The sequence below is a fragment of the Mauremys reevesii genome, linkage group 4, assembly GCF_016161935.1.
Source record: "Mauremys reevesii isolate NIE-2019 linkage group 4, ASM1616193v1, whole genome shotgun sequence".
NCBI classification, from domain to species: Eukaryota; Metazoa; Chordata; order Testudines; family Geoemydidae; genus Mauremys; species Mauremys reevesii.
Window position 1 is genome coordinate 62012795 of NC_052626.1, and position 27076 is coordinate 62039870.

The window sequence follows — 27076 nt, forward strand, 5'->3', positions numbered from 1 at the left end:
GAGTTTGCAGTACTAGCCGATTTGTGCTGATGAATAGACATGTTGGCTTCATAGGAGTCAGAGATGCCTCTTGTTAATGTAAACCATATTATGTCAATATGGCTGAGAATCTCTGTCAGAATAGAGATGACAGGAACTTGGCAGGATGTAATATCAACAGTCCTCTACCATATTGACTTATTAGTTCATCTCATAGCTACTGTAAGATCAGCATTCATTCTCCATTTCCATTTTTTTATTACTAACAATAGCAGATTATTTCAAGTGAATTTGCTAGTTGAATTTACTAGTTATAGTCTTCTTAGTACAATATAAATATAAGTATGAAACACAAATAAACTATATTAAAATACCATAAGGCTGCAAAAGCTTAGGAAATGCCTGTGCAATTTTGATTCAGACTCCTTGTGCATATGCATTGTGATGCAGTCTTTAATTACATGAACACATGCTACCTTTTCCACATGACATTTCTTAACTTTTGAGTGCTTAACTTTGCAACCTTAATATTCTTTTAATGTACGCTTTTTGTATGTAATTTCTGAGGTTTTTAAAAAAGCAAACTGAAAAAACAAATTCCATCATGTGGCATCATACTGACAGCAAATGGGTCATGAGCAAAGTTGGAACCTTTAGTTTCATTGCGCAGACCTCTGACAGTTGAACTAACGAAGTAACTGATAATAGTCGTAGGTTTTCATCTTCGCTAGATTAGAGAGGGGATAAGACATTTTGCCATGGGGTTTCATCTGTCCCAATGCTGTCTCTTCTCCCACCACGGGCTCCTTGTACAAGTCAAATTCTTCTTGCCTACCCAATCCCAGTCCCCACTGCTCAGTCTCCTCAGCCCAGTCCCAGTCTCCTCACCAGTCCCAGTTCTCCCCCTCCCAATCCAACTCCTCATCCCTAATCTCCCTACCCAGCCAGTCCCAGTTCCCCACTCCTGGCTCCTCATATGATCTGTCTCTCCCCTCCCCACCCACTGGCTTCCACTCCTAGTCTCCTTCCCCATGCTCCTCATCCAATTTCAGTCTCCTCTGTACCCCAACTCCTCACCAAACCTATCTTCTCTCCTCTCTCATGCCTGTTCCACTCCACACTGGTTCCTAGTCCCAGTCTTCTTGTCCAGTAGGTCTCAGACTCCTCTCCTTTCCTGTCTCTCAATCCTAGTCTCTTTACCAACTAGGCCTAGTCACTCTACATCCCCCCGTATCCCAGCTCCTTGTCATATCTCAGTGTTCCCTGCCTCCAGCCATCTGATTCCTGGCCCACCCTCCTGTTTCCCTCACCAGCTCCCAGTCCTTTCCTGGCTCCCAACACCAGTCTCCTTGCACAACCAGGCCTAACCTACCTTTTCCCCCCGCTGCAGCGCCCAATCCCTGCCTCTCCGTCTTCTTGCCCAACAAGCTCCAGCTTCCCTACCTCAGGTCCCTGTCTCACCAGACTCCTTTTTGCAATCTACTCCGTTCCATCCCCTCCACATTCTAATCAGATGGCTTCTTCCAAGCTGCCTGGGCACTGACAGGAGCGACATTGAGACGACAGGGGAGACATACTTTCTGCTATCAGCTCCAGTGAATTATCCCCCACAGGCCCACAGCAGTCATTACTGGTAAAGTCTGGTTTCAACCCTGTAGCCCTGGGCTGGAGGGAATATGCTCAGTTGCTCTGTGGAGATGGTGCAAGCGCCATATAGTCAGCTCTAGGAGCTGTGAGGGGATGAATCATGCTCAATCACTCTGCTGGGATGGTGTATGCTCAGTCTGGTCAGCACTAGGAGATGCAAGAGGTGTGAGAACAAAAATCTTCAGAGATTTTAGCTGCTAAAAATCAATGAAGTATCTATTGAGCATGTGCAAACTGCCATTTTTCAAAGGCTTATAACCTGGCCAAATTTAGGTGGATTTTTCATAGGGGCAGCAAAAGCCATTTCACAGGGGCATCCCTGACACAAATTCCAGCCTCCCTGCCAAATTTCAAGTGCCTGGTCCAAAGCGTGGGAGTGATAGAGCATTTCAGATAAAAGGTCTCAAATTTTTTACACGGGCAAAACAACCTATCTTTTCCTCGCTTTAGTCTCCGAAATGGCTAAATCATTTGGCTGAAATTTTCCAAAATAATTCAGCCTGAGGTAGACAACAAGCACGGAAAATTTCAGCTCAAACAGTTAAAGTTTGGCAAAGTGATAAGCAACTAAAAACACGGTGTTATAATAGCAAGAGTTGGGCAGCCTTAAAAATAAACAATGCTATCAGCCTCGCCTATAATTATAATCTACATATTTATAATTTACATTATTTGCACTACTAAATGTAAGCAATTTCTGGAACTACAACACTCATTTACTATTCTTCTGAAAATCCACCCAAATTTGGGCAAGTTATAAGCCTTTGAAAAGAGTTGTGGTTTGCATGCTCAATAGAGACTGTGTCAATTTTTGCAAATATTCAGTGTGATGTTAAACTACACCTCTACCTCGATATAACGCTGTCCTCGGGAGCCAAAAAAATCTTACTGAGTTATAGGTGAAACCGCGTTATATCGAACTTGATTTGATCCGCCAGAGTGTGCAGCCCCGCCCCCTGGAGCACTGCTTTACCACATTATATCTGAATTTGTGTTATATCAGGTGGTGTTATATCGGGGTAGAGGTGTACTTGAAGTTTCTTATTGGTTGTTTCTTTAGTTTTATATACACTGAGGGATTGTGTTTGATTGTCTCTGAAAATTCAATACGTTTTTTGTTTTTGTTTAATTAAAGTGCTTTGGTGCATTTCAGCACAATAATAAAAGCCCCTGCACCACTCAACATGAATGGAACATTGATCCCAATCTCTACAGCTAACCTCAAAACATTGATTGCAACAGACTTTGTAACATTTGTTCAGCACAGAGACCCAAAAAGAGACAATTTACACACAGGTCTCCCACATCACAGTGGAACTGCACCATTTCCAAGCCACTGGAGCAGGCCCTTAAGATAGATTAGCGGGACCAATTTCCCAGTACAGCAGAACAGGTCACTAGAGGTGTTAGTTACTTTGACTGCTTCAGCTCACCTCTACTGATGCGCTGTTTCTCTCCTGAAAGAATGCCGGGACTATCAATGATGCTGATGCTCTTCAGAACCTCATTAGGTAACTGAGCACACATGAACCTACAGGGAAGGAGGAAAGACGTTATTTACAGCAGCTCTAGTTCTTGGTTAGATTGCCTGTAAAAATCCCCACTCTTGAGTCCATGTACTCTTAAACAAAGGTGAACCTCTTTGTAAAGCAGTGAACACTGGGGTCACTGTATTGCCTACCACAAATGTTCAATCATGAGATTTTAAAAAATAATATTTTTGGTGTTCCTTTAATTTGCCTTCGAGTTTCTGAGCCCCTAAGGTACACTCCATTCACATTTTCAGGCTTTTTTCTGCAACAATTAGAGCCAGAAACTTTCATTTAAAAACAAAAAAACAAAAAAAAAAAACAGATTCTCATGTAACTACTTGCCTCCAGGAGCTGAGGCTGTACTAAAAATACCAAGGATAATGAAACATTTGATAAAATTGTTAGGGATGGCAACAATGGGTCACACACTTGCCATGGCAAGAAACCAAATGCCGGGTGGAAAGTTACTGCATACATACAGCTATGGCCTCAGTTCCTTTCCATTTAGTAAAAATCCCAGAGACTCTAAAAATCTGAAGCAGGCAGGTAGAAAGCTACAGAGATATCAGAATTGTAATAAACTGTCAAATCAGGAGAGTAGTCCTGCTTAAACACACACAAAGAACTCCAAAGACCAGCCTTACACATCACAGTGATAGAAAGTGCTCAGGCAGAGTTCTTCTGACCTGGAAAAATATAGTTTAAGGCCTTTGGGTACTATATCATCTGCAAGTTCATAACGGGCTTGTATATAAAATATGAGCCACTTTGACACTTTCCAAGTGCTGATAAATCTAAAGGGAAAAGCTATCCCTGTATGTCATTAATAGCCTAGGAGACTTGCACAAGACTTGCCTTATTTAGGTAGCAGCTCAGGGCCCTATCAACAAGTGGACAGTGAAGCCTATCCCCCCTCTGGTAAAATGTGTAATATAGGGGAATAAAATACAGACAGGCTAATTATTTCAAATGGAGAAAAAAAATCACCTTCAGAGCTTTAGGCAGAAATTTAGCAGGTGAGTAGGAACATCTTATCCTTATGGAACACTGTAAGGAGAGTCAGCCAATAGGTTTTGGATCTCACTGACTCTCATGGCTGACATTAATTATATCAGTAACAGGGTCTTCAGAGACAGCACAGTGGCCATGCTCCCAAAATTCAAACGGTAGTGCCCTCAACTTGGCAAGTCCCAAGAAAGTGGTGCTTCAGACAGTAGATGTCTGAAGAAGAAAGATCTTTGAATAGATATATGAACTGATATAGCCAAATAATGAACCTCATACTTAAAGACCAAACTGGCCTATGATAGTAAATAGTCCAGCATAGAGGCAGATGCTAAAACAATTTTCTTCTGAGCGGTCTAAAGAAAGATGTTTTGTACTGTACTGTGTAGAATTCATGGCTCTCTAACAAAACATACCGCAGTCAAAGTCAAAATGTGTTAGTATAGTATGGTTCAGGCAGCCAACTGCAGAAATCTCAAGTCCAGATGGAGAATATGATCCTGCTTCTAAGATAGACGATCTAGAAGATCCAGGAGAATTGGAGGGACCCAAGTTAGAAGCTATCAACAAAACTCAAGCCTTGTCTTATTTTCCAGGTGACTTTTAGAAGTAATGATATTGGAGAAAATGCACAGAGAAACTCCTTGCTTTTATCCATTAAAAGGCATCGCTCAGGAAATCAAACTCTGTATCTGTCTGTCATCCCTTCTGATTCAGAGAGACACAACCACCTAGACTTTTCAATAGCACACGTTAAGTAAACAACATTATCTCAGTATCTCCTATAATTACTACAGAGAATACAAAGGAGTACTAAATATAGCAAATTCTGCAAACATCAAAGTAGCCTTATCTAAGTAAAGGTTTTGCAAGTTTGTGCTGCTTTTGAAAGGTCAGTGAGACGCTGCTATTAAAAAAAAAAACTTTGCCCTTCACTTCCCAACAGCAGAGATAATAAAGGAAACAATGCACTAAAAAGCACAAAACTGGCCAGATTCTGAGGAACAACACTATACAGGCATCAACAGTCAAGGAAATACAAAAATGTAAACATACATCAGATGCAAGACTTGACCCCTAGAATATAAACTAGATGATCAAGAGGACAAAAGGAGAGCAATGGCCAATATATACAAGGTGAAAACACCTTCTTTTATTAGAAATATATTGTAGAGACTGAATTTTTTCTTAATCCACGCACTTGCACACCATCTCATCTTTATGTAGAAAGCCTGGTGGCTGTTTAGTATCAACTAGAAATTTCAGCATCCATCTTATGAGAAAAAAGAACCTTTATTTCAGCTGAACAATGCTACAATGTTCAAATTTCTCCACAAGCCAAATGACGTAACAGCAGTGACAGGTTGTACAGGCAAAACAAGAGCTATAGTTAGATGTGGGGATAACACTGCAGATCACACAAGAAGCATTAATAGGATACAGAAGAGGACAAGCTAGAAAAGGAGTGATAAACAGGAGTACAAATTGAAGTTAGAAATGGCTGGCTGCAGTTTCTAGATTAGCCTATGACCTGAAAGCAAAGTGGAGCCAGGTTACAAAAATATTTCCACAAAGGGTAGGTCAGTCTAATATTTCATATAAAAGTTTCAAACTGTAAATGTAACTATATCAGCATGATCAGTTTAAACTGCTTTTTATGACAATTTTAAGAAAAAGCTCTGCTATGGACCTGAAATGCAATAAATCCTAGTTCTGAGATAACTCTCAAAGCACATTTGTCTCATATACACCTTGCTATTGTACTTAACTGTCCAGAAGCAAACAGACATGCACCAAAAAACAGGGTTACAAAGATGTTGTAAAACAGTGTTGTAGTGCCATAAGTACAACAATGAAACTTTCCTCCCCATTAGCACCATACATAGGATTTTCATTCCATATTTTCCACATTTGAAATTAAACATGCAAATACAGAAACACAAGTACAAGCAGTGATATCAGAGTATCACTGCAAGTGTAAAAGTGAGACGTCTTCATCAGAATGGAATCAACAAGAAACCTTGGGTATATTGCAGAAAGAATCTAGCCTAGATGACTTGTCTGTTTCCAGCACACTTGCTAACCCTCTCAAAAGATAATAAATCAAGAAGGAGCAAATAAGTGCCATGCTACAAAGATCAATTTACCAACATATACCATCTTCCATTTCATGCCATTCCTGATTTGAATGCATCTCCTTTGTCTACAAGTAGAGCAGTGGTCCTTGGCAAGAACATAAGTGAAAACTGAAGCTGATGTACATTGGTCTAGAAATCAGAAGTGAGCCCAAATTTATAATTATTTTGGATTGCAACAATTTTAGAAAGTCTGCCTAAAAAGCAGTTGCAGTATCTGAAACTGAAAACTAAGTTTTGCTTTACTGTCAGAAACCTACATTCAATTTTATTGAATAACCCATACGTAAAACTATGCTGAGAACATCAAGGCTGCTCAAATAAGCAATCAAAACCTCTTTTATTTTTTTTAAAAAGCCAATTAAGGTTGCACTTACATCCTTAACCCTACCTTCTGGTGTATACTGTACGCATTACCACATAGCCTTTTAATAACGTAATCACATGCTATTTCTCAAATGCAGACTAATATCATACAATTTTTTCTGTAACCTTGTAGCAATTTTCAATCTTGAGTACTTCATCAGCACCTAAGGGCATGCTAACTAGGTTTTATTTTTTATTTTTTAACAGAACAAAAAAAGAGATACTGTCGCTGCACCTAGGAACTTATAATTTAGTTTTAGACATGTCAACTACTATCAAGAGCAACAAAAAGTAAGGAGGAATAAAAAGTATAATAATAATGTGGCCAGTTAGGTTCATTATGCACAACTCTTGATGGTACTGCTGCATTCTTGTTTGTTTGCTAACTACTCTCAGTCACTATTTCCTCTTGACTGATGTGGGCCTTGTGGAACACGAGTCTTTAAGAAAGATCATCTGAATTCTTAAAAAAGTGGCATTGTATGGAATATGTGGAACACTTTGTGATGTTATTGATATTAATATTATAAAATGCAATGAATCTGACCAGATACGCCGTGTAAAGTATCTGCGAAAATGTTTACAATTGGTCAAGTACGATAATCGTGTTTATATGTTTGTATGGGACAAAGGAAGTACATGTTATGAGTTATAGATATGTACAGTATATCTGTATTTCCAAACTTGTGCTGTGTTTCTGGGTGACACCCCCAGACAGACTGGCATCAGCACTGCCTAGCCTGTTTGATGGTCCATCAAGGATCATCAGCGGTACAATGAACCCAGGGAAAGGAGCCAGGGGATACACCTTATGAGTCAGCAAGACATGTAGGGGCATATATCTATGGACAGAGAACTCTAAGGCTTTTCCATGCCATGTGCTGTGAAGCTTGTGTTTGGGACAAAGGAAGTACAAGCCACATGGGAGAAGAATATAAAAGGCTGCATCTTCTCCATTTTGTCTTTATTCCTGCTTCTTACCTCTGGAGTAACTTTTCTACAAACTGAAGTTCTGAACAAAGGTCTGAATGACCTATCCAAGCTGTGGATGTGTTCCAGGGGGACTTTCAAGTCAGCAACACACCAACACTGCTAACAACCTGATACATGGACTTTGAAGTACTTGCATGTATGTACCTGCTTTACCATTTAACACATCTCTTTTTGTTCCTTCTTTTTTCTTTATAATAAACCATTAGTTTTAGACACTAAAGGATTGGCTGGCAGCGCAGTATTTTGGATAACATCCAAACTAGTATTGACCTGGCAACATGGCTGGCCTTTGGGGTCAGAAGAACATTTTGCATAAGTGAGCAAAGCTTTTAAATAACCTTCTCACTTTACTGGACCGATGCACCAACTGGGAGCAAGAGAACTGGAATGCAATAAAGGGGGATGTGTGATTTCTTTTTTTCAGCTTCTTGATAACCAGTGTGGGGAGCAGGAGCACTGTTTGCGACTTTAGTGTTAACCACCAGTTTTGGGAGAATCTGTTCTTTTTGCAGCCTGCCCTGACACTGGCATTTTCAGTGAGGGCTGTCCCAGACACCCCAGGTCACAAGGGGTCCTGGAGTATTGGGATTGGAAGGCAGTTCCAACCAAAAGGATCAGCACAGAGCAAGGCCGAAAAAGATAGAAATGGAAAAATAATACAGTGAGATACCAAGATTGTCAATACCAGTAACCTAAAGGAGATGAGGGAGGGAAAATAAGTAACAAGATCTGAGATATAGGGAAGGTGGAAGTTATGCGAGTCCTTGAATGCAAATTTAAGAAGCTGACACTTGATAGGGTAAGTGGAGGCAGTTGAGGGATTTGGAGCTAAAAGTAACATGGTCAGAATAACAGATGAATGATAATTTTTTGCAGCAATTTTGGACACGCTGACCGGGAGCTTGTAAGTGTCAGGGAGGCGAAGGTTGCTGTCTTATAATCCCATCGCAGTAGAGTATCTTGCGCCACGACAACCAAAGCAGTGCATGTATTTAAATAATTTAGTCAGTAACCATGTCCGATAGGTTTTCCTTTCAGCCAGGAACATAGCCTTCCTTTGGGGCAACTCAGGGGCTGAAACAGTTAGCTATGGGGTGATTTAGGAAAGAATCTAGGTCGTCCTATTTATGTCAGCAAATGTTCACTATTATTATGTGTCTGTTTAATCAGTAGTGTATTGTATAAGTACTGTTTACTACATACTTCTCATATACATGGCTTTCCTGGATTGCTTGGTATACAGAATAGTACACAGTACTACACTGTCTTGTGAAGAAAGAATAGGGGAACATGCAGTGTTGACCAGAGCTTTGGTCACAATAGCAAGCAGTGTTTGCTACAAAAATACATTTTAAATAAAGCTTAACTGCAACTGCCCAGAGAGCTGACATAGTTATCTACATAAATTCATTTCTTAGCAAATGATAGCCTGCCTGGCTTCAAGCAGACACAACCTTTCTTCCATGAATAAAAACTGCACTCTAACAGCTCTGCTAAAGCACAAGACAGAGTTTATCAGCAGAACAGGAAGCACTCGTGTTAGAAGGGAATCAATTTAACTTAATTTGTCTTGCAGGTCCTGGCTTCCTCTTCAAACCACCACTTAGTACAGCAGGAAAACAAAAGAAGGCTGGTTCATGAAGTGCTTACTCTGTCCACTGAAGTCACTGAGAGTTTTAACTCAGCAGAGGCTGTGGGATTTGACCCAATACATAAATACAGTCTATGTTACTCCTGAGGGCATTCTGTGCCAAAAAAATTAAAATTCTGCATACAATATTTTAAAATTCTGCTAATTTTATTTGTCAAATGAATGTGGAGGTGGGAGGTCACTCTGCAGCTCCCCCCGGGACACGGACTCAGCAGTGAGGCTGCACCCAATCCTAACACAGCGCAAGGACCCAGCCTGTCCCAGAAACACCGCAGGGCCCTGCTCCTCTGGGTGGGCTGGCAGGCTCAGCAAGGTCAGATTCAGGTGTGGAGGGGCTTAATGTGGGGGGATCCAGGTGTGGGTTGAGAGGATTCTGTGTGGGGCAATCTGAGTGTGGGCAGCTCAGTGGGGGATCTGGGTGCGGGGGGGATCTGGATCCACAGAGGCTGGTTGGGGGTTCTGAGTGCAACAGAAATGGGACTCTGCAGGGAGGTCCAGGTGAAGGTGGTTGGGGTTCAGCGGGGGGGTTATATCGGAGTGGGGGGACAGAGTTCAGCAGGGGGGTCTGGGTGTATAGGGATCCCTCCCCCTGCAGCTGAGGAGTGATGGGTGCAAGAAGTGTGTGTGGGGGGAGTTTGCAGAGCTTCCTGCAGCCGGGCAGAAATCTGGGAGTGGGTTTGACCTGACCCTGGATGCCATGCAGGAAAAGAGGAAGTCCCGTCCTCCTCAGCCCAGCTGTGACTAGCAGCTGAGCCCAGAGCAGGGTAGGAGCCACCAGCTGGGTCTTCCCCAGTCCTGCCTCCTGCCCCACAGTGATTTACCTTTCTGCCAGCTGCCCTGGGCACCTGAAACATACTGCTGGGGAGGGCTGCATGACCGATCTTGTAGCTTCCCTTTGCTTCCCCATCAGGGTGTCACATTTTTCTGCAGGGAACACAAATTCTGCTCATGCGCAGTATTCCCCCAGTGGAGTACTATGTGCTCCAGGTTGCAAAGCTTACAAGCAGTTAAAAATCCCACATTTATGCAAAATAAAAATAAATAATAATAATAATAATAATAATAACAACCCACCCAAATCCCAGTACTACGCTGTCTTATCAAAACCCTTGAGGGCTGTCTTCATCTATTCCACTCGTCAAAATTCATCACTTGCAGCTTGGAAGTGCACACAAATCATGCGGAATTTTTCAAATGTTGTCCCTCTTAGGAGGTCTTTTAAATCTCCAGAAACCACTGCTCTAGAGGGCTGTGCCAGGAACTGTGGTATCCAGAGGGCAACATAAAAGCAACGATGTAAAAGAGCACAATAATGGATGCAGACCAAAACTACAACCAACCTGTACCCGAAACAGCATGGCTGGTGTGGACACACAGCTCCATTGGTACTTACGTTGGTGGTAATCTACACGTTCCACTTTCTAAGGCAGAGAAGGCCAGCTAGGGCTAAGTCTGCTCTAGAGTTATGTATTGCTGAAACTCTCACACCCAAGAGATGTTTGGCTGAAGAGACCTTTAAGCAGCTTTTTGTGAATTACTTTTCATAATGACAAGTCCAGTTCCTGTAACTGAACATACATCATATTTATATTTTTGTGTAGTTTGGATCACCATTATAATGTTTGTTTACTGCATGTTATCTTCCTTCACAGTCAACTGTTGTGATTTTATACATTCAGCTCCATCTTAAAAATTCACTATATGGTATTTTAATCTTTAGATATACATTTTTATAACAATTCCCAATTGCTGGTTGCTGCATTTGAATATGCATCATTTGTATTGTTAGAAAAGAATATAGCAGAAAATGAGTAGTCTTAGTAAATGACACAGAGATGGTGAGATGGGTGGAATTTTAAACTTAAAAACAAAAGGCCAGCAATAAGCCTGCCCTTACCTGTTCAAAAAAGCGTTTCCAAAGCGGCTGAGTTTACGGAATGGCTTCTTGGGGTCCACAACCAAAGCATTTCCAGGAGTACTCCCTTCTGTATCTCCATACATCACAGCAATGAAAGAATCTGTGGTAGGCTCTGGACCGATCCTCATGCCTGGAAAGTCCTGTTCTAATAAGTACCTAGGGAAGGGGAATTATAAAAAGGAAAGGGAAGATGAGCAAGCATTTAGGTTTTAAAAAAATAAATAAATACTGCCATTTTCTTTATAATTACATTAAAGAAATAAAATTAAAGAGACATATACCCCCTCAGTCCAACCACCATCAGGGACTAACTTTTTATGCATTTCACTATTTTTCTTGGCTAGAAATAGTTGTCGGAGGGTAAAACTGGAATTCCAACTTTTCACAAAAAGCAGATCATAGAATATTAGGTTGGAAGAGACCTCGGGAGCTCATCTAGTCCAATCCCCCGTTCAAAGCAGGACCAACACCAACTAAATCATCCCAGCCAGGGCTTTGTCAAGCTGGGTCTTAAAAACCTCTAAGGATGGAGATTCCACCACTATTCCCTAGGTAACCCATTCAAGTGCTTCACCACCCTCCTAGTGAAATAGTGTTTCCTAATATCAAACCTACACCTCTCCCACTGCAACTTGAGACCATTGCTTCTTATTCTGTCATCTGTCACCAACTGAGAACAGCCTACCTCCATCACCTTTGGAACCTCCCTTCAGGTAGTTGTAGGCTGCTATCAAATCTCCCCTCACTCTTCTCTTCTGCAGACTAAACAATCCCAGTTCATAGATTCATAGATTGTAAAAGCAGCAAAGAGTCTTGTGGCACTTTATAGACTAACAAACGTTTGGGAGCATGAGCTTTCGTGGGTGAATACCCACTTCGTCGGATGCATGTAGTGGAAATTTCCAGGGGCAGGTATATATAAGCAAGCAAGAAGCAAACTAGAGATAGCAAGCAAGAAGCAGGCTAGAGATTGTAGGGCTGGAAGGGATCTCGAGAGGTCATCGAGTCCAGTCCCCTGCCCTCATGGCAAGACCAAATACTGTCTAGACCATCCCTGATAGACATTTATCTAACCTACTCTTAAATATCTCCAGAGATGGAGATTCTGCAACCTCCCTAGGCAATTTATTCCAGTGTTTAACCACCCTGACAGTTAGGAACTTTTTCCTAATGTCCAACCTAAACTGTCTTTGCTGCAGTTTAAGCCCATTGCTTCTTGTTCTATCATTAGAGGCTAAGATGAACAAGTTTTCTTCCTCCTCCTTATGACACCCTTTTAGATACCTGAAAACTGCTATCATGTCCCCTCTCAGTCTTCTCTTTTCCAAACTAAACAAACCCAATTCTTTCAGGTCATGTTCTCTAGACCTTTAATCATTCTTGTTGCTCTTCTCTGGACCCTCTCCAACTTCTCCATATCTTTCTTGAAATGCAGTGCCCAGAACCAGATGCAATATTCCAGTTGAGGCCTAACCAGCGCAGAGTACAGCAGAAGAATGACTTCTTGTGTCTGGCTCACAACACACCTGTTAATCCATTCCAGAATAATGTTTGCTTTTTTTGCAACAGCATCACACTGTTAACTCATGGTGGTCCACTATAACCCCTAGATCCCTTTCTGCCATACTCCTTCCTAGACAGTCTCTTCCCATCTGTATGTGTGAAACTGATTGTTCCTTCCTAAGTGGAGCACTTTGCATTTGTCTTTATTAAACTTCATCCTGTTTACCTCAGACCATTTCTCCAATTTGTCCAGATCATTTTGAATTATGACCCTATCCTCAGAAGCAGTTGCAATCCCTCCCAGTTTGGTATCATCTGCGAACTTAATAAGCGTATGTTCTATGCCAATATCTAAGTCGTTGATGAAGATATTGAACAGAGACGGTCCCAAAACAGACCCCTGCAGGACCCCACTTGTTATACCTTTCTAGCAGGATTGGGAACCATTAATAACTACTCTCTGAGTACGGTTATCCAGCCACTTATGTACCCACCTTATAGTAGCCCCATCTAAGTTGTATTTGCCTAGTTTATTGATAAGAATATTGTGCAAGACCGTATCAAATGTCTTACTAAAGTCTAGGTATACCACATCCACCGCTTCTCCCTTATCCCTCAGCCTCTCCTCGTCAGTCATGTGCCCCAGGCCCCTAATCATTTTCGTTGCCCTCCGCTGGACTTTCTCCAATTTGCCTACATCCCTTCTGTAGTGGGGGGACCAAAACTGGACAGAGTATTCCAGGTGTGGCCTCACCAGTGCCAAATAGAGGGGAATAATCACTTCCCTTGATCTGCTAGCAATGCTCCTACTAACGCAGCCCAATATGCCATTGGCCTTCTTGGCAACAAGGGCACACTGCTGACTCATATCCAGCTTCTCATCCACTGTAATCCCCAGGTCCTTTTCTGCAGAGCTGCTGCTTAGCCAGTCGGTCCCCAGCCTGTAGCAGTGCATGGGATTCTTCCATCCTAAGTGCAGGACTCTGCACTTGTCCTTGTTGAACCTCATCAGATTTATTTTGGCCCAATCCCGCAAGTTGTCTAGGTCACTAAAGTCAGAATAATGAAAGTCAATCCTTCCCTGTAAAACCACAGATAAATACATGCAGTCAACTATAAGATTCACTTCAACAGTTAGGGCTACTAAGTAACTCAAGCATGACTACACAAAGTTGTAGCTAATTCAAGGTATGCTGCTGTACATGACTGCTGCCAGCAAATACAGCAATGAATACATTAGGAAGTCTCATTTAGCACATGTGTATTTAAGGTAGTATGTGTGCTGCTAACAGCAACACCTATAGAGAGAGGGGTTTTTTAAACTTGTGGACATGGTCAGAAAAGCAATCATGTGAAAACACCACCAACTTCCTGAACAGATATAACTGCTAGCTGAATTCACAGTCATATCTGCTGATTTTAGTAACATACATAAGTAAACTTTTCTTCCGGTAACACTTGTAGAGCCAACACATGAGGGAGCGGGAGATGAATTTGAGTCTGAATTGCGTAACAGAATTGTTCACTAAGTTCCAATTGCAAAACTAATTTCTGCCCTCAGGCACATATATGCATCTCAGTTGAAGACAATTTCCTTCCTAGTACAGCATTGCACTATTGCCTAGCAGCATTATGATGGGTTTTCCATCTCCCACTGAATCACCAGGGATAGGCTACTGCCAAGGGCAGGACAGCCCCCTTCACAGAGCAGCTGAAGTGCTTAATTTCAGTGGAACTTAAGCACATGCTTAAAAGTTGAGGACAGGCTTCCATGCTTTTCTGAATGGGGAAGTATTCCCAATTTGAGGCCAATATTAAAAGCAAAATTCAGTCTATTAAGTAACATGCTTTTGCAGCATACAGTGGCTTACCCATTTTTCCAGATTCAGAGAAGAAAAGAGCAACTACAATCAGCCCTGCTTATCTTCAAGAAAATTGTGCTCTAACTTCCTATTCATAACATGAACAGCAGAACTACCCTAGAAATACCCTGGAAGAGTTGCACCTAGGAAAACAATTGAGGATTTAGTAGTTCAAGAGTCTCCATCAAACAAAGGGAATCTGATTAATCAAGAATTACTAGGTCCATGGGTTTCCCACAGAATTGGTGTATTTAAAGCCAATCATGGCTAACTACAATTTAGGGCTCGTATGTGGATTACCACTGTCAACAGCTTAAAATAATCAAAATTGGACCTATCAGGACAATTCAGGCTTTACTGGTAGTACCATTGCCCTGACAGCCAATGGCAGAATGCTCTGAGCATTCAGTGGGTGGGAGCCTGGACAAGGCTGCTACTTTGGGGTCAATATTTAGCAATGGTTTGGTAGGTTGTGTGTCATTTTATAAAACAGCACTAATTTAATCTTACTTCAAGACTGCTGTAGCTGCATATACATTCCATGGAGCTTTTCCACTTGTTAAACAATTCCTGCTTCACTCTGCCTTCAGTTCAACAGAACCCAAACAACCATAGATTCTTAGGGTCAAAAGGAACCTCAGGAGGTCATCTAGTCCAACCCCCTGCTCAAAGCAGGGCCAATCCACAACTAAATCCCCAAATGGCCCCCTCAAGGATTGAAGTCACAACCCTGGGTTTAGCAGGCCAATGCTCAAACCACTGAGCTATCCCTCCCCCTGAAAGCCTTATAATATTGGTACAAAGAAGTTAAATTCAAGGAACTAAAAGTATGATAGCTTTGAAATAGTATCTCTTCACCTGCCTCGCTAAACTTGCTTCAAGTAGCACCAAACATATTGTACAACCTACAGGGAACAACTCCATCGTCTTACTTGAGGTCTAAAATCTGGAGGAATGGTAGAGGGGAAGAACTACTATTTAAAGTGAAATTCTAACAGCCCTTTGCTCATACAGACCAAAACCAGAAAGTTAACAAGTGCCAAAAGATTAGAAGAGAGTCTCTCTCTCTGAATCTCCTATTTACTACCATATCAGAACAGGCCAAAGTCCGTCAACTATATTGTTCTGCTTCCAGGAGTGACCTATATCAGCTTCTCCTTAAAGCACCTGCAAGACTGTACAACACCATGACTATGTTATTTATTTGGTAGAAGCGGGGGTGCAGAGAGAGAATAGTATGCATTCTTGAGCTCAGGGATGGTCACTTTATGCCCAGATATATGGAAATGGATAGCCCTTACACTATTGTAGCTAAGGTCTAAATACTGAAAATGGATCTGCACATCCCTGCACCCACACGGATTCACTTTCAGCATCTAGTCCTTAGATAACACTTACAACTACAGGTGCTAGTGTATTAATCTTTTTTAATCTAAAATTATTTGTATCAGTAGCTGCAGAAGTGAGTTCCATACATCAGGTATAGTTTGCTTTCAAATAAGGATTTCCTTTTCACTGATGTTGCTCTTCTTCAAAAAGAGTCTCTATTTTTGGTTCTAAGTCTCCTATTTTGCTATGAATCAGCATTTCCAGAGACTCCTGCTGATGGAAAATGGTGATTCAGAAGATGGTGATACATACAACATAAAGCTTACAAAGTGGCAGCAACAATCTTAATCCCCAGTTCTGCAAATCAGAGCCAAATAGATGAATCCACAGGTCTCTGAGGAGACCCATTGCGCAGGTGTCCACCAACCTAGATCAGATTACAGGATAATGTCCCTTGGATACTATTACCGCTCATCAACATGTCAGGCACCTTGATGACTGAGGATTTGACCCCAGAGATTTCCCTCTCTCACATCTTCTTTTGTGATTTCTTTTGAGATATCTAGAGCCTGTTCGGGAAACTGCTGGGCACCTGCAACTCTTAATGAATTCAGTGGGAGTTGAACAGTATTGAGCACCTCTCAGGATAAGACCCTTATGAACAGATTTTCGTTATTACAACATAAATGTGCAAATTCAAGATATTTCCATATTCACATACAATCACCATGTGTGAGCAACTACCAAACTTGCACAGGCAAGCCATGGTAACTGCATCTACAACTTAGTTTCACAATTACACAACATTTTGAAAACCAAGCCCTTATAGTAGCAATAATTTATACTTCCCTATTGACTTCCATCCAAGGATTTCAAATCACTTTCCACACATTACGCTTCACACAACTGACCCTATATATTACACAGATTGGCACACTAGAAATACTGAAGATACATATATAACACCCTAGTAAGAGAGATATTATGCATATCTGCAGATAGGAAAACTCTCTGCCTCAGTTTAAGTGACTGCCACAGACTTGCTGTACAACTGTGAGCCAGAGTCCAGAACAGAACCAGATTTTGACTACCAGTTGCAAGTTTTAGCATGTTTCCTCTCAATGTACAAACACCAGTCTCACCCATCCACATGAAAGGAGAGGGCAGTCTCACTAAGAATGAAAAATGTCAGTGTTTTTTGTACAATACATTATGTTAACACAGGAAAACACCCAGATGTACAGTATAATGCCAGTGATCTTATGGCCTTGTCAGCAAAGATCAGTAGAGAAGGTGTCCAAGAGTTTACAGGAAGACTATTTAAAAATAGCATGTGTCTCACAGACAGGCTAGTTCATGACACACACATCCTGTGGACTGCAAGCTTTGCTTCTACATGAGATGCCGTCTTCCTGCACTTATAATGGATGCTGTAAGGTCTTCCCAAGACCTCTTTGCAGAGCTTGAAGCCAAACTGTGGGAAACTTGATTTCAAAATTAGATGTGCCAAGGATTAGGCAGAGTTCATGACATGGTGATCAACCTATAAAGTGCACTGCTTCTGTTATGCTGAACTACTGCATTAGCACAAGCTAACTGCTTCTCAGCAACGTTAAGCAATGATGCTCTAGCTAGTAATTATTATGACATGTGGAGACACAATGGAAGGCTTCTTTCCTCCCTCAGGACCATTCCACTCAAAATAGCCTACAGTCACAAAACCTCTCTTTTTGTTTTATGAACTGGGCTCTTTAGTCCAGGCAGAGGATGTTTGTTTAAGTGTGGGAAATTTGCTCTGAAAGAAAACTCATGATATTTGATGTCAGTGAACGATAAATTTAATCTTTACAAATCCATAGAGATTAAAAAGTATCATAAATCTTAACTGAACCATGACAGACACGGGGCCATTGTCAGTTCTTCCCCCCCAAATATATTCATATACCCTTTGCAAACCCAAGATTGTATATGCTCCTACATTTTAACAGTGTAACTCTGACACAAATGTTTTAAAATCCTGCCTCAATGCTTGACACTGGCTATGGGGAACAAAAAAAGTTAAGTGTACCATTGCACCATTTGGTTAACACTGAATGTAATAACAAAGCTAAACTTGGCAGACTAAGGAGAGAAAGTTTTAATTCTGAATTTCCTTGCCTTGATTAGTTTTTTAAAAAGTCAGACCCTTCTAGTTTTAAAATACATTTATTTAATAGTATAAAAATGCTTAAACCTCACATTGATATCAAAATGAGACACAACAGGATTTTAGAATAGGGTAGAAATTTATTTGATCATTACATAGAAAAAAAAATAAACACCACAGCTGACTACAAAAGCATAAGGGCTAGTTCCTGTTTGATATAACAAAGTGTCAATTGTCCCCATTTCCCTCCACCTTCAAAAAACATTGTCTTGTTTTTGTTTTGCAATCTCTTGCCAAGAGGTACTGAATGCACAGTACTTCCTTCCTTCTTTATAGTAACCATGACAAACTGAGAGACTAATAGAAGGATTAAGGGTATGCTGTTACGCAGTTTAAACCTAAAATAAAGATTGTTTTTCCTAAAAAACAAAACAAAACAAAAACAGGGGGAGGATGATGAATAGGAATGTTTGCTGGATTTATTATTTGAATTAAAAATACATTTTGTTTGGTTTGGTTTTTAAATTATATACTTTACGACATTCTCTGGCAGTGTCAGATGCTCAAACAATCAATATCGTACTACTACACAATATCCAGATAGGATAATAAACAGGACAAAAATCAATGAATTTGTAAAAAAAAATAATAATAATACTAAATAAATAATCACAAGGGTTTTTTTTAATTTAAATTGGATTTTTTTGATAAAATGCTTTTTGAGGAAAAAAACCTATCTAAAGATAGTTTTAATTAAGATACATTATAGCGCAAAGATTTCTCATTGTGGAATAGGGATTATAAATTCTAATTCTATAGTATGAGACAATATATTCATGTAATGTTTAAGAAAAGTTTTGTAAATGGATTAGGGACCCAATCTTATGGGATTCCAGTGGCTTCTGTATAGATTATTTAGGTTAATCTTTCTATCTACCCAAATGGGACTCAGTGCTCAGTCTAGAAGATACCATCAGAGATGCTTAGTTTTGCTGGAGAGGTAACCTGCTGAGCTGTTTTTGGTTAAACTTTGCAGCTTTGAGGGCGTGGCCCAGACCCTGAGTCTGTGTTGCAGCCAACTAGCGTGTCTGGCTCAACAAGGCAGGATTCTGGAGTCCCAAGCTGGCAGGGAAAACGGGCTCAGAGGTAATTTCAGCACATCAGGTGACAGTCCCAAAGGAATCCCTGTGACCAAACCTGACACAATATTATACAGACTCCAAACCCACAAAGCAGCTTTTAATTAAAAATAAAGAAAAGAAAAGAAAAAAGTTAATGTGAGCACAGTGTTATGTTTTAACAATAAACTATTTTTCACAAATAGCCTTAAAATACAAATAACTTTCCCACTTCTCTTATCTGCACCTACCCTTTGGGAGCCCAAAGCTGCACTTGGTTTCCTTACCTAATTATGTCCTAATTTGCAATTCTGCAAAAACTTATGCATAACCTTAATTTACTCATCCAAGCAAAATTAAGCAGTGTATAAGAGCTTGTGGGATGGAAGCAATAAGCACTAAAGAAACCAAATTCAGTTTCAAGCTTCCAATGGGTAGCTGTAAATAAGAGAAGAGAAAACTGACTTGCTATTTAAACATTTAAAGACAGTTGAACTGTTCAGATGAGTAAAGGTAAGCATGGGTATAAGTGTCTGCAGGATCTGGGCCTATGTTAAAAGAGAAAAAAAAAGATAGTTTGTTATTGCAAGGTTGCTAGTAAATGATAATCTGTTGGTATTTAGAGAATAAGAAAAAAGAAGTTTTATAGAATTTAAAGTAGGACTTTCGAAGCAGCAAAGAACCTTGCAGATATAAAAAGCAGATTAAAATGTTTTAAGTTACTGTACTTGGAAAAATAAATTTTCAGTGCAATTTATGAGGAATGCAAAAACACTAGAAACTTTGTATAATTAGAAAACGCAGACATTTTCATGCCCTGTACATATTTGCAAGGTCATGCCCTGTACATAATTGTAAAGTAATTACCAAACAAGTGTTTGAAGTAACAGGAAAGACAGGAAAGGCAACAGGAAAAATGCTGAACCTAGCCCACATTTAAAAAAAAAATCATTGTGAGAATGTTTAATTGTAAATAGTACTATGTCTTATACAGGGCAGCTCACAAAAAAATTAAGATCTTTAAGGTGATCGTGACCCTCAAGCCCTTCAAGGCTAAGTGGCAGAGAGCCCCCTCTGCATATTGTAACTCACATCAGGCCTGACACACTCATTGCCCCAGCACATTGTTGCCATAATATAGATCTAGGGCCCTACCAAATTCACTGCCATGAAAAACACGTCACAGAACGTGAAATCTGGTCTTTTGTGTGCTTTTACACTATACTATACAGATTTCATGGGGGAGACCAAAGTTTCTCAAATTGGGGGTCCTGACCCAAAAGGGAGTTGCAGGGAGTGTGGTTGCAAGGTTATTTTAGGGGAGGCCACAGTATTGCCACCCTTACTTCTGCACTGCCTTAAGAGCTGGGTGTCCAGAGAGCGGCGGCTGGTGGTCAGAGAGCAGAGGCTGTTGGCTGGGTGCCCAGCTCTGAAGGCAGCGCCTCGCCAGCAGCAGCACAGAAGTAAGCGTGGCAATACCATACCAATTCTGCCTTCAGAGTTGGGCTCCTGGCCAGCAGCTGCCACTCTCTAGCTGCCCAGCTCTGAAGGCAGCACCGCTGCCAGCAACAGCACAGAAGTAAGGGTAGCAGTACCCCCACAATAATCTTGCGACCCCCACACAACTCCTTTTTGGGTCAGGTCTCCTACAATTACAACACTGTGAAATTTCAGATTTAAATAGCTGAAATCATGAAATTTACAATTTTTAAAATCCCATGACTGTGAAATTGACCAAAATGGACCGTGAATTTGGTGGGTAGGGCCGTATATAATCTCAAAGGTGTCAGGGAAGGTGTCATGTGTGTACTGGTGACACACTAGTCCTGAAAATCATTGTGTGATACATGTACAGGTTATATACTCTATATACATACATATATATACACATACATATATATATTTCAATATATATAATTATGTATGTCTGACCGGCTTGGTTACAGGCAGAGGACAATGGAAGTACATTTACATACAATGTAAACAAAGCCATCAAGCTAAATGAGCAAGGGAGAAGACCACTGAACCATCACAGCAGGGGACAGAATCTACACCCCAGGAAGCCCTCCTTATTCTTGAGGCAGAGGCGATGGATTTTGAATAATAAAATGGGAGCAAAAAGATATTTTAGTTACCTATCACTTAGGGGACACAGGGAACAGCACCTTGTGAGCATGTGAAAGTTGCATTCTCTTGGCCTGGAGATGCTGATAACTTGATGTGAGTAAGAAAACCACTTAGGCAAAGATTGCTAAGATTAAGTTTTAGTTACTAGAAAATGTGTTGTGCGTTGTTTTATTTGCAACCATCTGTCTCTTTTTCTCTTGATTATCAATAAAGTCTCTCTTCTTTCTTAATAAACTTTTTCTTGTTTTATTACAAAACCAGTACTGTGAATTAAAGTGAAGGCTGAGTTTTCAGCCAACCTACAGTCTGATGTGCGCATTCTCTCTTTGGAGGCACCAAACAATTTCTGAGAGTGTCCAGTGAGAGGGACTGAACACTGCAGGGAGACGTCTCTGGAGAAGTCAGGAACTGGGCTTCACTGATTGTTACCTGAAAGTTTACACTAGTAGAGTCTTGGTGAATTTGTTGGAAAGACAAACAGACTGGTGTGTCAGAGAACTGACGCACAGTTTAGCAGTGGCAAAGCTCTCATTCTTGCTAAGGCAGAGGTGTAACACAGTGGCTCACAGTTCTGTGTCCTGAGCAAGACAGCATAGTGATCACTGGTATAGAATTGTAGGGTCCCATTTCTGTCAAAGTTCGTTATCTCCACAGAACTATATTTCATAAAACTATCACATCTAAAAGATCTTATATCCCACCCAGGTGCAATCTGACTTATACTAAACTCAAGAAAGAGTAGAGTGGCATATGCCTACGTATAACTTAATGCACATGTGCTACCTTTCTGAGGGATCTGAAATCTACCGGCCACAGAAACAGAAGTACCAAGGTCACTCGCAAATCTGGATCTTGCAGGTCAATGCAACACCAAAACTAGCACTATGGGCTAGACAGCTTTTAGGTTTTTTACACTTGACTGCTGATGCAGTTATACACTACATTAACTCACAGTAACTACTGTTCATTGAACCAAGTTAGAAAAATATTACAGTAAATGGAAAATAACACATATTCCTTCCCATCGGTACAAAAAGCCATGAGATAGCATCCTTAAACAGGAAGGCAAAAACAGAACAGAGTGCTGGAAAAATTCAGAAAGATGCATTAAACTTAAATATAATATTTTTCAGTCATTTAGAAAAGCTTCTCTCGCCAATACAGCAATAACACAACAGAAGGCTTACAAGGGGAGGGAAAACTACGGCTCGCGGGCCGGATTCGGCCCGTCAGGGCTTTCAATCCGGCCCATGGGATTGCCAGCCCCATGGCACAGTGGGGCTAAGGCAGGCTCCCTGCCTGCCCTAGCCCTGCTCTGTTCCCAGAAGCAGCCAGCACCAGGTCTCTGCGGCCTCTGGGGGAGCGGGGGGCAGAAAGCGAGCCAGTGCCGTACATGCTGGCCACTTCCAGGAGTGGCGCAGGGCCAGGGCAGGCAGGGAGCCTGCCTTAGCTCCGCTGCCACCCCGGAGGCACTTGAGGTAAGCAGCACCGGGCCAGAGCTCACACCCCTCCTGAACCTTGCACCCCAACCCCCTGCCCTGAGCCCCCTGCCAAGCCCCAACCCCCTGCCCTGAGCCCCCTGCTGCACCCCACACCCCTCCTGCACCCCAACCCCTTGCCAAGCCCCTTCCTGCACACCACAACCCCTCCCACAACCCGCATTCCCTCATGCACCCCAACCTCCTGCCCCAGCCCTACATTCATGGCCCTGCATGCAATTTCCCCACCCAGATGTGGCCCTCGGGCCAAAAAGTTTGCCCACCCCTGGCTTAGACTGATTAGTTCATTTGCATGTCAACAGACAAAAGGTCCTGACTCACTCAATACACCAGTGCTACTTGCTTTGTGGCTTTAAGATGGAACAGGTAGTTAATACATGTTATGTTTTTAATGGAACAGGTAGTTAATACATGTTATGTTTTTATCTTCTTTTAAAGTACTTTCAAATCATGTGTACGCACTTTTCTACATACTCCACGTTTTTCAACCCTGCCCCCATCCAAGCAAACTTGTTCCACCTGTCCACCCAGTGAAGATGTTTTCACTTGCACTTTCCATGATAACACAAGCCACAGCTTGGAGCTTGTTCTGCCTCAGCCATCAAGGTTATTGTCTTCATTCTAGTGACAGGCCTCTCAACTTTCCACCCCATGTTTACTCTAAAGGTGTGTTACTGTTCAAGGATAATAGGTTTGTTACTGTATGAAAATGGTAGGTTTGTTCACCCTGGGTAGTGGTACTTACCACATGAAAAGGTATTTTCTTATCCAAGTGCAGGGGGCAGATGGAGGATTATTTTACAGATAGGCAGCAGGGCCAAGGAGGTATTTACCAAGTGAGGGTGGAAATGACAGGGTGAGGGGTATTTATCATATGAAGATGGAGGAGCAGGGAACCAATTATTCAGTGGAGATGTGAAATAGATACTTACTGTATGAAAGGAAAGTGGAAGAGGGGGCACGACCACAGTGCATGCAAAGGTAGGTAGTTATGGGGTATTTATTGTATGAAACTGTGTGCTGGCAGGAGGGCCAAGGGGGTATTTAACCCAGATGCTGAAGTCTTTACAGTATGAAGCTTAGGCACAGGGAGCAACAACACTGGTGGTGGCCTATATGTCAGTGCTGTTCCCCTGGGTATGCGCTGGAAGGTATTTACCCCTGTGGGGGTATTTACCAAATGAGGAGGGAAAGGGGACATTTACCCTCAATGGGGTTATTTCTAGATGAAGGAGTATATCAAGGGACTGCTACTGGACTGAGGCAAGGAATATTCACGTACGTGGGCAGCGGCAGGGGTATTTACTGGATAAAAGCAGGCAGTATGTGGGGGAGTATTTACCACAGGAAGGAAGGGCGGGCAGGGGTATTTACTGGATGAAGGCAGGCAGAGTGTGTGTGTGTGGGGGGGGGTATTTACCATAGGGAGGCGGGCAGTGGGGGGTATTTACTGGATGAAGGTGGGATGAAGGCATGCAGGCAGTGGGGTGGTATTTACCAGAGGAAGGGCTGGGGGCGGGTATTTGCAGAAGGCAGGCAGGCAGTGGGGTGGGGTATTTACCGGATGAAGGTGGAAAGAAGGCAGGCAGGCAGGCAGTGTGGGGGGGTATTTACCGGGTGAAGGCAGGCAGTGGGGGTATTTACCGGATGAAGGTGGAAAGAAGGAAGGAAGGAAGGCGCGGGGGGGGGGATTTACCGGGGGAAGGCAGGCGGGGATTTACCGGGGAAGGCAGGCGGGGGATTTACCGGGGAAGGCAGGCAGTGGGGGGGGGGGTATTTACCGGATGAAGGTGGTCTTGCCCGTGCTGTACTGCCCCACCAGCAGCACCATGGGCTTGTTGTCGAAGTCGGCCTCCTCCAGCGTGGGCGAGTGGAAGTCCTGGAAGCGATAATAGTCCTCGAGCGGCTGCAGCCGCCGCGTGTACAGCTCCTTCAGCCCCCCGGTCACCGTCTGCACCGCGTCGCCGCCGCCGGGCCGCTCTCGCCCGCCCGCCTGCTTCCCCATCCAGCTGAACATCCCGGCCCCCGCCAGCTACACGCAGCGCCGCGCAGACTGACTGACTGGCGGCCGGCAGCGCCCTCCTCCCTGGGCACGGCCCGAGCACCGCCCCCGGGGCGGGGAGCCAGCCCGGCCTTGCCCAACCCCCTCGCTGGGAAAAGCCGGAATGACCCTCGGCCTGGGGACTTTGGGGGCAGGTTCCCTAGTGTCCCATCAACAGCGATCAAGTGGAGTCGCCGCTGCCCCTTCGCCGCACGTTCCCAGAGCACGAGGCCACACGCCACCCCAGAGCCGGCACCGGCGTCCCCTGGGGCCTGCATTCTGCTGTGTCCAGCCCCTAATGCCCACGTCCATGCTCCGCTACCTTGCCAAAATAAAGTGTGGGCCTGGACTGTCCCCTGGCACGCAGCCACCGCAGACATTGAGATCTGGCACATGAACCCTGCCAGACCCATCAGATTAGGACCTTAGTCCCAAAAAAAAAGCCTAGACCCCAATGCATCCCTGCAGGAGTTCTACCAAAATCCACAGCCAGCACCTGGATCCACATGGATATCGCAAATTTTGGTCCAAGCCCCAAATTATACAATCTGAATAGAAAACAAACATAGCCTCTCCTACTTCACTGGAATAATCTGGATTGCGATGCACTTTCGCCCAATAATACCATAAAAACATGTATCTGGTACCCAGATCGTGGTTGATTTTGTCAATTCTTTATCCTCATTTCCCCCAAGTCTACATCTGAATAGAGAAAAACTGCACCAGCTTTTAGCCGGACACTCTTGAAACTGGCAGAGCAACACCACAAAAACATTCAGCATCCTCATCCTAGTTTCTTCATACCAAACTTCTTCTACCAGTTAAATAGAGAAGAAGGGCAGCTGGCTCTACTTCTTGTAGAAATCCAGACCCCTGTGCATCTCTCCTCAATAGCAGGATAAAGACATCCACTACCTAGAAATTGCTAGCTCCTACCAGTTTTTGATCCCAAATAAACAACACACGTTGCCACTCCTACTTGACCAAAAAAACTTCAGATTTCGGCACAATCCAGTGCAAAAGCAATGCAGATCTGATACCTGGGTCTCACCAGTTCCATCAAGGTTTTGGTCACAAACCATGTGTTCCTCCTATTCCACTATAAAAATCTGGTCCCTGATATCCAGCTATGGACCTGGAGCAGCAAAGTTTTGTCCATTTTTCCTCTTAGATTCCCAAAAGTTTATCTTCTAGATACAGCAGATGTAGCCATCCATTATCATCTGCGAAGTCTGTACCTAATGTAATGTGTATCACTGAAGCCAAGCCAGCCCAGACTGAGCATCTTCTTCCTTTCTAGAGACAGCTACATTTCATACCATATTAACATTGACATTTTTCAGTGGAACTCGTCTAATCGATGTAGATGATCACATTATATGTGTAGTTTTAAGTGATCATTTCTTATTATTTATCCCTTTTACTTGATAACTCTCTGTCCAGTACACTGAGATTTTCAAAGCAGCCTACAGGATTTAGACACATTCCATTAATTTTAAAACATTGTAATGGAAGATGTGTGCCTAAATCCCCTAATTGCTTTAAAAATCTCAATGCATTGAACAGAGACTTACCAGGTAAAAGGAATAAATAAATAAATAGGCTTGCTACCTGTCTAGAAGGTAAAACTTTGGGGTGGATCCAGGTGAATGGGCAAGACCTTGCTGAAGCTAGGTACAAAGTCATTAAACTTCTCTGAAACATCCTTCTTCTCCTCAATTACTGCTTGGTAGTCCAACATAGCTACAAATGAGATTTGGTGAGTATTTACTTTTCAAAATCCCTGTTAGACCTCCTACTTTCCATCTTGCTTATTGAATACCACATCTTATGCTCTCATCTTTTGGCTTCAGTAGAATTGGATTCCCTCTCCTCTCCCTTCCCCTCAAAGAATAGCTGTTGGGCTCAAATAACCTCTTGTATTTTAACCATTCTGGTTTTGCTTGCATTTCTGCTTCATGTTTTGTTTAATGCTATGCAAGCCATTTGTAACTCTGTAGTGGTGTATTTAAGAAACCTCCATGCTGAGTCTAAGTATTTTAAGTGCTTCACTTTTGCTTTAGGGTCTTTTTTGACTGGCTTCCTCATTTTTTTGGAAATACCCATTTCTTAAGTTTTGTTTCCCCTTTCTTAAGTTTGGTTTCATGTTTCTTATTTTTGATGACTGTTCATCAAAGGTGTTGAACATAAACATATTATAGGCAGTATTACTTCTTCCAACCAAC

General features: G+C 42.3%; 1 protein-coding gene across 1 annotated transcript in view; it reads right to left on the reverse strand.

The window, feature by feature from the left end:
• The window catches only part of EHD4 (EH domain containing 4), a 52522-nt gene extending 27641 nt beyond the window's left edge, over positions 1-24881 (reverse strand). The window contains exons 1-3 of the mRNA XM_039537485.1: positions 24592-24881; positions 11206-11382; positions 3060-3157 (exon numbers count right to left, since the gene is read on the reverse strand). Coding sequence (XP_039393419.1) covers positions 3060-3157; positions 11206-11382; positions 24592-24827 — 511 coding nt within the window. The 5' untranslated portion in view covers positions 24828-24881. The remainder of the gene's footprint in view (positions 1-3059; positions 3158-11205; positions 11383-24591) is intronic.
• Positions 24882-27076: the final 2195 nt, after the last annotated feature.